At 43.9% G+C, this 14,288-nt stretch overlaps 1 protein-coding gene across 2 annotated transcripts in view; it reads left to right on the top strand.

Moving 5' to 3' along the window:
- The first annotated feature begins 517 nt into the window (after positions 1-517).
- FGD5 (FYVE, RhoGEF and PH domain containing 5) overlaps positions 518-14,288 on the top strand; it is a 163,163-nt gene continuing 149,392 nt past the window's right edge. For both annotated transcript variants that reach the window (XM_063291659.1, XM_063291657.1), the window contains exon 1: positions 518-961. In XM_063291659.1, coding sequence (XP_063147729.1) covers positions 949-961 — 13 coding nt within the window. In that variant the 5' untranslated portion in view covers positions 518-948. The remainder of the gene's footprint in view (positions 962-14,288) is intronic.

Raw genomic sequence — 14,288 nt, 5'->3', positions numbered from 1 at the left:
AGGGGAGGGGAGGGGACCTTAGGATGTCTTAGGGAAGTCTTAGGATGAACCCGATCTCGTGAACATTTGGGGCTGTTGCTGAACTTCAACAGTCTCGCACTAATCTTGCAAAGTGATTTATGTCAGTAGCAGTGATAACAGTAAGATTGTCTTGTTGCCGTGAGTTCCACTGTATAATCTGAGCAGGATGCGCGCATGGGGAAATCCGCTTTGCTTTTAATACTTGCTTTGAACCCATTCAATTTCTGTTGGCAGATTAGCAATGCGTAGGGAGCCGGAGCGGGGCGGGGAGGGAGAGAAGAGAAGGTAAAGCATTCGTTTTCTCCTTTCCCACCCGCGGCTTTCTAAACCTGAGAAAAGCGGCAGCCGCGGTCTCTTTAAATCTCTAGCTTGTTTTTGGCGTCCGTGGTCGCCCCCCCGCCCCCGGCCCCCGGCCCCCCTCTCGCTGCTGCTTTTCAGTCCCCGCGTGAGCAAAAGGGCTTCCTCTGCAGCGAAGGAAGGAAAATGCTTGTCGGCCGGAGGAGGAGGAGAGCAGCAGCCTCCCTGGGCAGCGCTCGGCGACCAGCGACGGGCAGGGACCTTCCAGTTGCAACAAGCTGATAGCGGCGATGGGGCAGGGCGACGGCAGCCGTCCGCGGCACTGAGCGCCCGCCGTTGGGGCCACCCGGGCGAGCGAGCCGCCGAGCTCGTGGCCCTCTTTTCCGCCCGAGGGGGCGTCGCACCCTTGGGGATAGAGATCACTGCCGCGCGCGCGCTCCCCCTGCGCAACTCTCCGAGCGGATCCTTCCCCGCCCCTTTCCGATCCATCCATGCCCCGACCTGAACTTTAGCTGCCCGGGGGCTCCGCGGAGGGAGCCACCCAAACCGTGGAAGCTGCGACTATGATTTGAAACCTTGGGGGCGAAAAGGGGGAGAGAGCGGCTGCCGAGCTGGGGGAGACTTCGGAAGATGAGCCACGCAGGTAAGGAGGCTCCGCGGCTGGGCGAGGAAACCTGAGTAAGCTCCAAAGGGCGCGGGCGCTGGGTCTGCGCGGCACGCGAGCCGAGGCGCTGCGGCCCCCGCGCAGCTCCCTCCCGCTCGGGTCCTCGGGAGCACGACCGTCGACGGTCCTTTGCGGGAGTACAGAGGAGGTCGGGGCTCTGACATTGCTCCCGGGAGCAGGCGGTCGTGGCCAGAGCAGGAATACCGACATTCTTCTTGGGGCAAGACCTCCATTAGGCCAGCCCCAACGGACCCCTCCCCCGAAAAAAGTGTGAGTTTTCGAGATGCCATTCACTCAAAAGATGTATATGCCGCTTCTTCTGCAAAGAATCTCAAAGCGGTAAAAATGAGCAATTAAATCAACAATTTGCAATAATCAGAACCACAGAGTAAAATAAGATTGTGGTATCTAGACGGACGAAGCGATCGGGAGAGCTAAAAAACTCGCGCAGTTTCGGTGGATTTATGTATCCACTCCTTGCCTTTTTTACAGTACTGTACGCATTTCGGAGAAAGGCGGCGTCCTATCCCCCACCCCCAGCTTTTCCTTTGTGCCTTTCCCTTGCCTTCGGCTCCGCTTTCCAATCTCTTCGGCTTTCTCCTCTGCTTCTCCCTCAGAATAAAGGGGAGGGAGAGGGACGGAGGGTGGAAGAAGAGGGGCTGGAGTGAATCGGCTCTTGGGCACTTCACCCGCCCAAGAGTCTCCCTTAATGGCTCGTTAGCGTGGCGGCGTGGGGCTCCGCTCCCACCCCAGATGATACCCGTGTTGGATGGCCGCCCTACAAAGCCGACCGGTCCGTCGGTCTGGGGGAGCTCATCTAACGGCCTTTCAGGCCAACTTTTCTTCCGGTTCCTTTCTCTTCCCTCGGCTCCCCGCCGCCGTCTTCCCCTCGTCGGGTCTCTTCCTGGCTGGTACTGACGTCCCCCGGCGCGGCGCCAACCTTTGCCGGGCTGCTCCGCTGTTTGTTATGCCAAGCCCGGCTCGCCGCGGTTTCTTTGGCGATTTACCGTGGGAATCCGCGCGTCGGGGGAGCTGGGTGCCTGGGGCGGCGGAAGGCGAGCTTTGCGGGAAAGGACCCTGGCCGCCCCGGGAAAGGCGCGCGACGGGGTTGATCCTAAGGTAAACTGCCCCTCTGGTATCTTCAGTTAAGGCTGCCGCCACAGAAACGTTAGGAGGGAGACAGTGAGAGCGGATCTTCCCGGACTGGTGACCTCCAGAGCTGTGGGACTGGTTTTCATGACCCTGCCGGTTGAGAGTGATGGGAGTGCTAGTCCAACAAACCCAGAGGACACCACTATAGAGAAAAGGACTTTTTTTTTTTAACAACCACCATCCAAATGCACACACACAGAGGTCCTAATTATTCTACAGCTTCTCAATCCTGCTTGGTGTCTGGTGCCGCTAAAACCACACAAAGGCGCCTTTTCCAGCAGGGGGCAATACTATTGTTGTGACTGCCAATCTTTCCTTTTCTCTTCAGTGCTTTCCTGTATATCCCTTGGAAATAGATAGATAGCCCGTGCCTTCAGATTCTCATACCTGAGGGAATACCTGCAGTTCCATCTGTTTACTGGTAGAACTGCCAAACAAGGGGGGTGGGGGGAGACTGAGTCTTCTGTATGGCCTTGAAAAAGTGCATTAGGAAGTTATTGTAGAATTTCAGTGATTCCAGTGAAAACTGAAGTGAAATTATAGTTACAGGATTCTGAGGAATGCAGTTTATCCTCCAGGACCCGGGAAGTTATCCAGAGAGGCCTTTCCTAAAGGCAGGGCCCTCCATGAGGTTACTGGGTTCATGAGTTTTCCAACTGTTACTCTTTATCAGAAAACAAGATGTGCTGGTCGGATGCCTAAAAGAGCTCGTTGCCTTCCTCAGCTTCTATGTGTGAAGGGGGAAGAGGGCCATCAAGCAACAAAATGTCATGGCCCAACCTTGATGCTCCAGGATTTCTTACTCTGGGGCAGATAAATGAAAGAATGAAGACTTTGAGAGTCTGACTGCTCTTTTGTAATCACCCTACCTTATTTGCAAAATCTTAGAAAGGGAGAGATCCAGGCATTATGGTCTTCCATTTGTGAACTTCCCATGCTTTCTTACCACTTCACATTTTTTCTTAAGAGAGAGACAGAGAGAGCAAGTTAAGGAAGAGAAACCAGAATACTGGCACAAGGCCTTTTGATTGTTAGTGTTGGGAGTCACCATTTAGAAGCACTAAGGGAAAAAGTTGCATCCAAAATACTGCAGAATATAGTCACATAGAAATCAAATTGCTACCATTGCAGGAAGAGAGCTGTGTTAGTCTATGGTAGCCAAAAATCAGGAGGAGTCTTGTAGCACCTTGGTAACCCGAAGGTGGTTACCAGAAGGAGTCTGGTAACACAACTCTCCTCCTACAATAGAAACCAAGTTTTAACTTCTTCTCTTTTTTTGGTGCCTTCAAGCCAGTGTTTATTCCTGGCAACTGCCTGGACATGTCCCTGCAGTTTTCTTGGCAAGGTTTTTCAGAAATGGTTTGCCATTGCCTACTTCTTAGGACTGAGAGAGAGTGACTGGCCCAAGGTCACCCAGCCGGCTTTGTGCCTAAGGCAGGACTAGAACTCCTAGTTTCCTGGTTTCTAGCCTGGTGCCTTCACCACTACACCAAACTGGCTCTCAGTTTGGCTCAACATAATTAAGTACTCAAAATAACTAGAATGACTATGTATGTAACAAAATGAAATGTTGTTCAGTCGTTAAGTCATGCACTTTGTGACCTCATGGACCATAGCATGCCAGGCCTTCCTGTTCTCCACTGTCTCCCGGAGTTTACTCAAATTCATGTTCATTGCATCAGTGATGCTATCTAACATCTCATCCTCTGCCGTCCCCTTCTCCTTTTGCCTTCAGTCTTTCCTAGCATCAGGGTCTTTTCCAGTGAGTCCCCTCTTCGCATTAGGTGGCCAAAGTATTTGAGCTTCAGCTTCAGTATCTGTCCTTCCAATGAGCAGTCAGGGTTGATTTCCTGTAGGATTGATTGATTTGACCTCCTTGCACTCTTAAGATTCTTCTCTACCACCACTGTCATGAGTACTGATGATGAGCAGGAGGGGGCCCCTATCCAGGGGGGAAAATGCATGCATAGTACTGAGGAGTTAAGCAGCCATTCAAAGAGACACAGATCAGACCCACCTTAACTTTTGGGGTTTATCTGTCTGGGTTTTTCCCATGCTTCTTCCATTTGTTAGGATTTTCTGTCTAATGTAGCAGTAATAAAACACTAGAGACCTATTCCTTGTCTCAGCATGGTTCCTGACTGTTAGGACAACCACAGTTCAAAAGTGTCAATTCTTCAGCGCTCAGCCTTCCTTATGGTCCAACTCTCACAGCCATACATTACTACTGGGAAAACCATAGCTTTGATTATACAGACCCTTGTCAGCAAGGTGATGTCTCTGCTTTTTAATATGCTGTCTAGGTTTGCCATAGCTTTCCTCCCAAGGAGCAAGCATCTTTTAATTTCATAGCTGCAGTCACTATCTGCTGTGATCCTGGAGCCCAAGAAAATAAAATCTGTCACTGCTTCCATTTCTTCCCCTTCTATTTGCCAGGAAGTGATGGGGCCAGATGCCATGATCTTAGTTTTTTTAATGTTGAGTTTCAAGCCAGCTTTTTCACTCTCCTCTTTCACCTTCATCAAGAGGCTCTTTAGTTCCTCTTCACTTTCTGCCATTAGGGTGGTATCATCCACATATCTGAGGTTGTTGATATTCCTCCCGGCAATCTTAATTCTGGCTTGTGATTCATCCAGCCCGGCATTTCTCATGATGTACTCTGCATATAATCTAAATAAGCAGGGTGACAAAATACAGCCTTGTTGTACTCCTTTCCCAATTTTGAACCAATCGGTTGTTCCATGTCTGTTTCTAACTGTTGCTTCCTGACCCGCATACAGGTTTCTCGGGAGACAGGTAAGGTGGTCTGGTACTCCCATCTCTTTAAGAATTTGCCACAGTTTGTTGTGATCCACACAATCAAAGGCTTTAGCGTAGTCAACAAAGCAGAAGTAGATATTTTTCTGGAACTCTCTTGCAAAATGAAATACCATTGCAGAAATGTTAAAAAAACATCACACAGTCCTGGCTTATCTTTAGTTGTGATAGTGTTTTAATTTCTTTATGATAGAGGAGTATACCCTATCCCCAAAGGTGAAGCTTTTCTTGGTACAGTAGTGGATCACAACCTGAGTGGCTTTGGGCCAATTATCATCTCACAGTCCAATGTGTCTCACAGGCTTGTTGTAGAAAAAGTGAAGGCTGGAGTGCTCTATATGCTGCCTTGAACTCTGGAGGAAAAGTGAAGTCTACATCTAACCAACAACAAATGAATAATCTGACACAAACATTTTTCCCTTTGAACTATGTCTTGGGCTGAAAAGCTTCCTCCCTAAACTTGCTTCTTCTCTCTCTCATACTCCAACCCACCCCCCAACTCCTTGGATAACTTTGCTAGCTTCCTTGCAGGCTTGATTAAATCCTCAGACCAGCCTCCCTCCAATATAGTGCTCTCTGGATAGCTGAACTAGTTAGTGCACATATGGCTGTGCAGCCTGGGAATCCTGTGACTTGTGATTCAGTGTGTTTGGATGCCAGGAGGTTGGGGTAGAGGCTGGTTTGCTCCAAACTATCAGGGCTTCATTTTGATGCATTCCAACATACATATGAAAAAAAAAAGGTGAAAGGTCCCCTGTGCAAGCACCGAGTCATGTCTGACCCTTTGGGGGGACGCCGCTTTCGCAACGTTTTCTTGGCAGACTATAGCGGGGTGGTTTGCCATTGCCTTCCCCACTCATCACCTTTCCCAGCAAGCTGGGCACTCATTTTACCGACCTCGGAAGGATGGAAGGCTGAGTTGACCTGAGCCGGCTACCCGAGAATCCAGCTTCCACTGGGATTGAACTCGGATCGTGGGGAGAGTTTCGGTTGCAATACTGGAGCCTACCACTCTGCACCACACGAGGCTTTTTCTAATATACATACCCATCACATGATTCCCTTTTGGAGTAAGCAACATGATACAAAACATAGGAAAGGAGGGAAGTGATAATAAGGAAAAGAAATTAAAAAGGCTAAAACAAGAAAAAGAAAATATAGCTAGATCTAGTTTACACCAGTGCCATTCCCTGTTCATCTCCATTCCTTTCTGTCCTTTGTAATTATTCTATCTTTCCACTCCACTTCACACACTACCTTTTCTTGAGTTACACACAAAAGGATATGTATTAAAAATGCTTTACTTCTTGATAATACTTGAAATAACTACAATTGGGAAATGCCTGAACTGGAAATATGCAGATAACCTTTAGATAAGTGACAAATGCTGAATTTGAAGACTTGATTATTCTAAGAATAGGCTATTGTAGTATGTTGACAGTGGGAGGACCCTACACTGAAACATCAGTCCAATGAGAAAATGATTAATGTTGAATGAATTTCAAATTCCTTTCCTTTTTCTTAAAACTTGCAAGTTTGGCATTATATACTGTAAAGGTAAAGGTAAAGGTTTCCCTTGACGTTAAGTCCAGTCGAGTCCGACTCTAGGGGGCGGTGCTCATCTCCGTTTCTAAGCCTTGGAGCCGGCGTTGTCCGTAAGGACCCGTCTGTGGTCATGTGGCTGGCATGACTGCACGGAATGCCGTTACCTTCCCGCCGAAGTGGTACCAGTTAATCTACTCACATTGGCATGTTTTTGAACTGCTTGGTGTGCAGGAGCTGGGACTAGCAACGGGAGCTCACCCCACCCCGCGGATTCGAACCGCCGACCTTTCGATCGGCAAGCTCAGCAGCTCAGCGGTTTAACCCGCAGCGCCACCGCGTATACTGTACATGAATATAATTGATGCTATGCAAAAAATATGTCCTCCAATCCTTGTCCCCTTTGCCCCTGCAAAAGAAACTTCTGTTTCTTTTTCTGGCTCATTCTCAGAGTACTGTAGAATTTATTCTGGGATAGTTTGGGAGCTCATTTTATACTTGCAAGATAGTCAAAGTTGTTGCATCTTGTTACACATCTGTCTTTAACTTCCTGCCTGTCCCTGCTTTCTGATCTGAAAAAGCCAAGGAAAAAAGTTCTCTTGTGACATCTTCCTTTGGGAATTAAGTACAGGTAGTCCTAGTTTAGCGACCACAATTGGTACCAGCAATTCCATCGCTAAGCAAAGCAGTCACTAAGTGAAACTACAACTGTGCTTATGATCTTACTTCAGCTTTTCTTTGCTTTACAGACCTGCAAAGGTCATAAATGCAAGGACTGGTTGCAAAGTTACTTTTTCATCACTGTTGTAACTGCAAATGGTCACTAAACGAATCAGTTGCTAAATGAGGACAACCTGTAATTTCTTTTCAATTAGATTTATTGGGAATACTTGGAAAAAATGGATTAGAATATGTTGACACAGCATTACTAATAATTCTTGTAAATTCAGATGGTGTGCATTATACTTTTGAAGGAAATAGTTTGGCAAAAACAAACTTACAGTTCCAGGAGCCCTCCCATGCTGCAAATGGTTATGAATAGGCCTTTACAGGAGCAGCTCCCCTCCCCCACCATCCCAGGTATGGAAGAACTTCTGGGGAAAGCCTGTTAGTTCTCTTTTCAGCACCAGAGGGAAGACCTTCCTATTTCCTTGGGCATTTCCGTCTCCTTATCTTGCTTATATAGTTCAGTGTTAGAGCCTTGTTCACATGCAGAAGGTTTGAAGTCCAGCAACTCCAGGCAAGGCTATAAAAGGTAGGCTGTAAACACCAGGTGAAATACAAATAAATAAAGGCCTACTTGAGACCCTGATGAGCCACTGCCAGTCCTTGCCAACAGTGCTGGGCTAGCTGGACCAGGGGCCTCACTCAGTTCGAGGCAGCTTCCTGAGTTGCATTTTAAGTAGGTCTAGCTCCAGGACATTTTTAGATGGTTATATTAGCCTCTGTTGTTCATAATTGCTGTTTTAATTGATTCTTGTAATTGGTTTTTTTGTTGTACTACTTTTGATTTACATGGGTTTTATTTATGCTTTTGTAGTACATTGGATTGAGAGCTATTACCTAGCAGGCAACAAATAAATCTTAGAAATAAATACTATGCAATTAAATGATTACTCTCTCAAGCAATTTGGCAGATCTGTAGTCTCCTCAGAGCCTCCCTTTGTTGAATGCCTTTATTCACAAGGGTGAGGATGGAGAAAGTCTGACCTCCTCCATCCCACATTTCAGACAACAGAATTCCCTTCTATGGGTGATAGATTCACTCTCAGGGGCAGTTAGATGTGAAATCATCTTCTCCTATGAAGATGATGTCATCCCCGCCCCCCCCCCCCAAGAATTAATAGCAACTGCAGTGGGGTAGGAGTAGTATCAGATTAGAGTCAATGCACAAAGGGCTTAAATATTTTCACCTAATATAAACTCCTCTCCTGAAGTTAGCCTTCCTCCTGTGGGTGAAAAAAATGCAAATATTCCTTATATATTTCTGGTATATTTTGCCTCACGGGGCCAAAAGCAGCTGGGTGAGATGATAATGGAAAGGCAGGGAATAGGGGAAAATTGCAATTCTTGCATGCAGTATATTAATTGGAATCCAAACAATCCCAACCCCAAAACTGTTATTGACACTCTACAGTAATATATGCTATATCTTGCTTGATTCTAAGTGACTTCTGTATGCAATTAAAATCTAAGTGCAGAACCCACAGAACCAGCACCCATTTTGCAATCCCTGTCCAGAGTGAGTGGGGCAAATATTTAAACCTTTTTTTTAAAAAAAATTGAGGACACATGGGGAATTTAAGGGGCAAAAGTACCCATTTTGCCTCTTACACCTCCTCATTCCCCATCACCCCAAACACTATGATGTCATCAGTCACAGCCCTCATGCCATTCGAGGCTCAAAAATTGCTTTAGAAGGTGTTGCCTGCTAGCTGCATGATCCTGAATTAAATGGATTTTTATACCTAGGTATCTTTCTTCCCCACTTTATTCTGGGCTGTACCCAAGAACAGACCTTTGGGCCTTGTTTTTAACCTTAATATAAATCAGGCCCATCCAAGAGCTCAACCCTAACTCCAGGAATGACCATGCTGTCGATGGTGGCTGTAGCCCTATGCTTCTGGAGGGCTTGGGATTGGGAACACCATTCTGTACTGACTATTTACATGGTGCCCTGGCATGAGGAAAACATTGGCCAGGAACTCTGTAGACCTCTTAAATATTTTAGACAAGGAGACATAGTATCTGGCACAGGATCTGATTTTTAGTAGGGAAAGGTGAGATATACATTCTGTTCAATTGCAATATATAAACACTTATCAAAATGTGCCCACTTCATAAGTGGGATGCAAAGAATATGTAATTTTAAAACAATTAGCAGCACCTGAGAGAAAGCAAAACTGACAGAGTTCTCCATCCAGCAAAGGGCTTTGAGTATTGAACACTTAAAAGTCTGGCTTTGAATCTCTGTATATACAACCATGTTTGTAGTTCTGAACTCAGATTAAAACTTTTTTTTCCTAACAGATCAATTACTGTTATAAAATTTGGGTAATTGCAAATTACAACTGGTAATTTAAAGACATTACAGGAAAAATAAATTTAAAGGATTGATTGATTGATTATGTGTCATCAAGTCGTTTTCAACTCTAGCATCCACATAGATAAAGAACTACATAACTATATATTTCATCTCTATGAGGTAGCTTTGTGCTCTGAAGTTCCTGCCTAAATTTCCAGATAAACATAGCAGTAAAACTTCTAAAAAACTGAGTGATAGGACAAAGGAGAATATTACAATGTTGTGCTAGTAGAGGAGTCAGAGATTCAATAGGCTTAATCCATCTAGGAAAGTGAATGTAGGATTGCAGAATAAAAAAACTCAGGACTGATCCAAAAATAATTGATATTAATAGCAATCCTTATCTTAGAAGAGGGAAGAAGGAATGCAGGATTGGCTTGATTGTATGTGGGAAAGGGGGGATATTTTCTTCTATGAGATTGTTAGGATCGTTGTTCTGATCACTCCTCCTATGAGAACACTCCTTTTTAGATCCCTAATATTACACATAAAAAGACATTGCCTTACGCCTGACCCAGGCTTCCTATTTGATTTTTATAACTGGAGATAAACAAAAATAAATCCTTGAATGTGCTAATAATTTGACCTGGAATGTTCTGTGTATACAGTGCAAGTCTTACTATTCAGCCCCTCCCAGTACAAGAAAGCATAATGCTTTCAGGCATGAATGGCCATTGTAGTTAAAACCTATAGGTTTAACATTGTTACCACTTTCTGGCCAGTTGAATAAATTGGCTGGCTGGCTGATTGCTTAACTGGTTACATTTATATCCCACCGCTGTCCATTTGGTGAACTCAAGCCAAGATTTAGAGATGCAGTTTGTTACTGTAGCCATGTGGCCCTTGGTGTATCTTCAAGAGCCATCAGCAAAGGATCGTTTTAGATTTCTGGGAAATGCTATCCTACAGCCTGTTGCCTGGGGGAGCGGGGATGACGTTTCCAGAAAGAGGGGAAAGGGAAGAGGTATTCTCAACCATTTGTGGCTCTAGACTTACCTACTTCTTGCTTAAGCATATGGATCCCAGCAGATTACTCCCAAAAAGATTGTGGCTTTCTGAAAGGGCTCTTGTTCTTAGAAATACAATTTTTACAGCACAATGTTGTAGATATTTACTAAAAATTAAAAGCCACTGCATTTGAGGAAGCTTATTTCTAGAGTAGCAACTGTAGGAGTTCAGCTTTAATGTGACAAGCATCTCCACCTCCTGTAGAATATCAATATGTTTTTGAGCTATACAGGGAAAGAATCCCAACCCTTATCAAACTCTGAGCTATTGGGGAGGAGGAGGCTTACACCTATGTTGAACTTTAGAGTACTCTGAAAGTTTCGAATAAGATACAGATGAGGTTTCCTCCTCTTTGGGAAGAAAGCAGGTTCACAGATGAGCACAAACTGGGCATCAGTTGGGTGTGGGTATCTGTGTGGATGCATATAGATCTTAAAATAAAAACAAAACAGAAATGCACATACCCTGCTACAACAAATTTTTAGTTCCCTACCAGAATTATCCCAAAGTTGGTCTAAATAAGATTTTCAAAACTACAAAAACAAAACAAAACAAAACAAAACCCTACAGCTTAAGTTGATCAGGTTAGCTTCACACAATGGCTATATACCAAGCAGGCTGGGGCCAGTCTGTATTCTCTGTTTCTCGTGATTATACACTGTTCGTTCTTCATGGACTTGAAAGCTATCCTAGGAGGTCTTCCATATACAGACAGTCTGTCACCCCGCCCAAGAAATTCCATCAGTATTATTGTAACTCGTTGGGCTTTCCTTGAAAGTTTCCTTGATGTTTCTCATGAGAAAGAAGCTTATTTTTTATATACCTGTTTTAGACACAATCTAATGACATAACGCTTTGTCCCCCACTCCAAGAAACTGAACAGGTCACACTGATACTTTTTCTCCCAAGTCTGCTTTAAGTGAAATGTCTGTGACGTGACTGAGGGCCTCATTAAGTAACAATACGGGAAACGTGTTTGACATAGAGACAGCATCAGTGCTGTCTTCTTTCCAGTGATGTTAAATCCAAGGAGAAACTTAGTGTGACACAGAATTACCACAGTTTTACCACCTTTTAAACAGCGACAAAGGAAGTGAAGTGGAGAAAGGTAAATTCTGAGGATGCTTCTAAATCAAGGGCTCCTTAACCTTATAAATCAAACTACATTGGATTGTTATTAGTTTATCCCTCCTCCAATAAGGAAAAAAATATGAAACAATTGGGAAAAACAGGAGAATTATAAATCACATCTGAACCTGCTGTAAAATCCATGAATAAAGTAGAATAATTGCATATCTGCCAGGAAACATCATGAGCATCATAAGCACAATGATCTAATATCCAATGTGACATGATATTACTGGGAAATGTAGGTTTATTGCTCTCAGCAGCAGCCAGGATCTGTGCTGTCATGAGGCAGAATGAGACAGTTGCTTTAGGCAGTAGATTTTGGGGAGTGCTGGAGATTCAAACTGTGTGTTCAAGTGGCTTTCTTATACATCCTAACCTGACTAGCTATCCTAAATATTGAAGTACACAAATGAGTGAAACCTGAGGGATGTGAAATCAATGACATCTTGGATTTATTTACTGTTGCATCCTGAGATAATGTTGATGACAACTCAGATGGTTTACAACCTCAGCAGAGCTTCTCTGGCTGGAATTATGTCCTTGTAAATCACTCAGCCCATGATTTTAATAATCTCCATTACATATACAGTCAGATCACCAAGCATATGCTCCAGATTTATCTGAATGCTGAAAAATGTGGATATGGCTTATTTGTACAGTCCTATTAAACATTGGTTTATTGAGTAGTTAAGAAAGCTCGAAGAGCAGAATTGTAGATTTCACTCCAGTACAGTAGTTTGGAAATGGGTTAAAATAATGAAGATGAATTGTTTTATTATCATTAGAATTTTCATCAATTATTTCAGAGACATGAAACAAACTTTGTTGGATAAATTGGTGGGAACATTCCTGTTAAAACTGAAGAGCTATGCTGGTTTTGAGGGCAGGAGGGAGAAGCTTCATAGAAGTTGTCTTCTCTGAGTAAACCCATGTCTGTGCCACTACAAACAGGGCCAGTCCACTTGCCTCTTTCCTCTTGATCCAATTTTCTCAGAAGCAAAGATCAAGACAATGGAGGAGGCTGCTCTAAACCCCCTTCTGTTGCTCTTGTACAAGAAGGGGGAGGAAGAAGACCAAGAGGTTCCAGGATTCCCTGAAGGTATGCGAATCTTGGCTGGAGTCAACCCCGACACTAGCTCTTTTGTGTGAACTGGGACCTATGCATATATTACTTTATTTGGAACTGGATGCTCTAATTCAAGTCTTTTGTTTCTAACAATATGCAAACCGGTCTTACACCACCAGATGCTATCACTATCACTCTTATCTAATAGGAATAATAGGCTTGATAGAAGCTGACATACATCACAGTTGGGAAGGCTGATATAACCCAGAAGAGTAAAGTTTTCATCCAATTAAATTTCAAGGTTAATTCTATATGCTCATCCTTTGATATTGAAAGCTCATTTCAAGCAGACTTGTGATTTTAGGATATAGAATTCCATCAGTTGAATCTTAAGTATGGACCAGATATGTTTGTGGACATCATCTTTGCTTGAGAAACAACTTTCTATACATGCTGGAATTTCCTTGCAGTGTGCAAAGACAAGTGCATGGGCATATGCGTTATAGGTTTTGCTTTCAATTGAGGACCACTTGATTCAATTTAAATTGTCTGCCAAGCAAAGGGTATTGATTTGTAAAGACAGTGATTGCCAATGCTACTGAGCTGCTCCATTCTTTTGCCCTGTCCCTCTGCTGTCTTTCTAATTTGTCTCACACAAAAAGTTAACACATTCCCAGGACTACTGGGAATTCTTATTGTATATGTCTCTTCTGACATAGTTTGGCAAAATGCAAATCCACTTTATGCATTTGTGCAAATAAAATATTACTGTACGGAGGAGAAGCCGAAACATGTTTAACAAGAGATGCTGTGACAGTTCAACTCTCACAAATGACACAGAGCAAGGGACATTCTAACTCAACTCAGAGAGATCAATTACCTATTAGAATGTGACACTGCTTCATGAATGCAGGATTTGGATCTAGAAAGACAGTATAACTTGTATTAAGATATTATAAATTGCATGATTGAGTTATGATCAGCAAGATAATAGAAGTAATTTTCTAGAGGATCCTGAGGATTCAAACTGCTACTGCAGTGCAATGGTACTCCAAGACTGTGATATTATCTGAACTACAGATGGTGAATGCTTAGCCAGTTAGGTACAAAATAACTAAGATCTTATGGGTGTGTCTATGTGAGTGTGTGTGTGTTCGTGTGTGTGTTCGTGTGTGTGTGTGTGTTTTAACATACACAGGACTTTTTCCAAATGTTTCAGTCTCCTTGTAGTGATTGTTGGTATAAAGGTTGTCCAGTTCATCTAGAGTGTTTTCTTCAAAGGGACAGCAATGACAATGAATTACTAAGAAAAGATCTGCCTCATAAGAGGTCTTTCTCAGCCTAATTGGAATTAAACTTGTTATCTGACTTTTCCACCTGGGCTTTACCCTGAAGTTGCCCACATGACCTTTTCCAGGGCATGTGTAGGAAGGGGACAATTAATGGGATTCCAGGTGACATCTGGAAGCACTGACAGTAGTTGGGCTAAATAGAAGTACTGGGAG

The sequence above is a fragment of the Candoia aspera genome, chromosome 2 (assembly GCF_035149785.1).
Source record: "Candoia aspera isolate rCanAsp1 chromosome 2, rCanAsp1.hap2, whole genome shotgun sequence".
Lineage (NCBI taxonomy): Eukaryota > Metazoa > Chordata > Lepidosauria > Squamata > Boidae > Candoia > Candoia aspera.
Note: the sequence above shows the minus strand (reverse complement) of the source record. Positions and strands in the feature narration are given on the sequence as shown.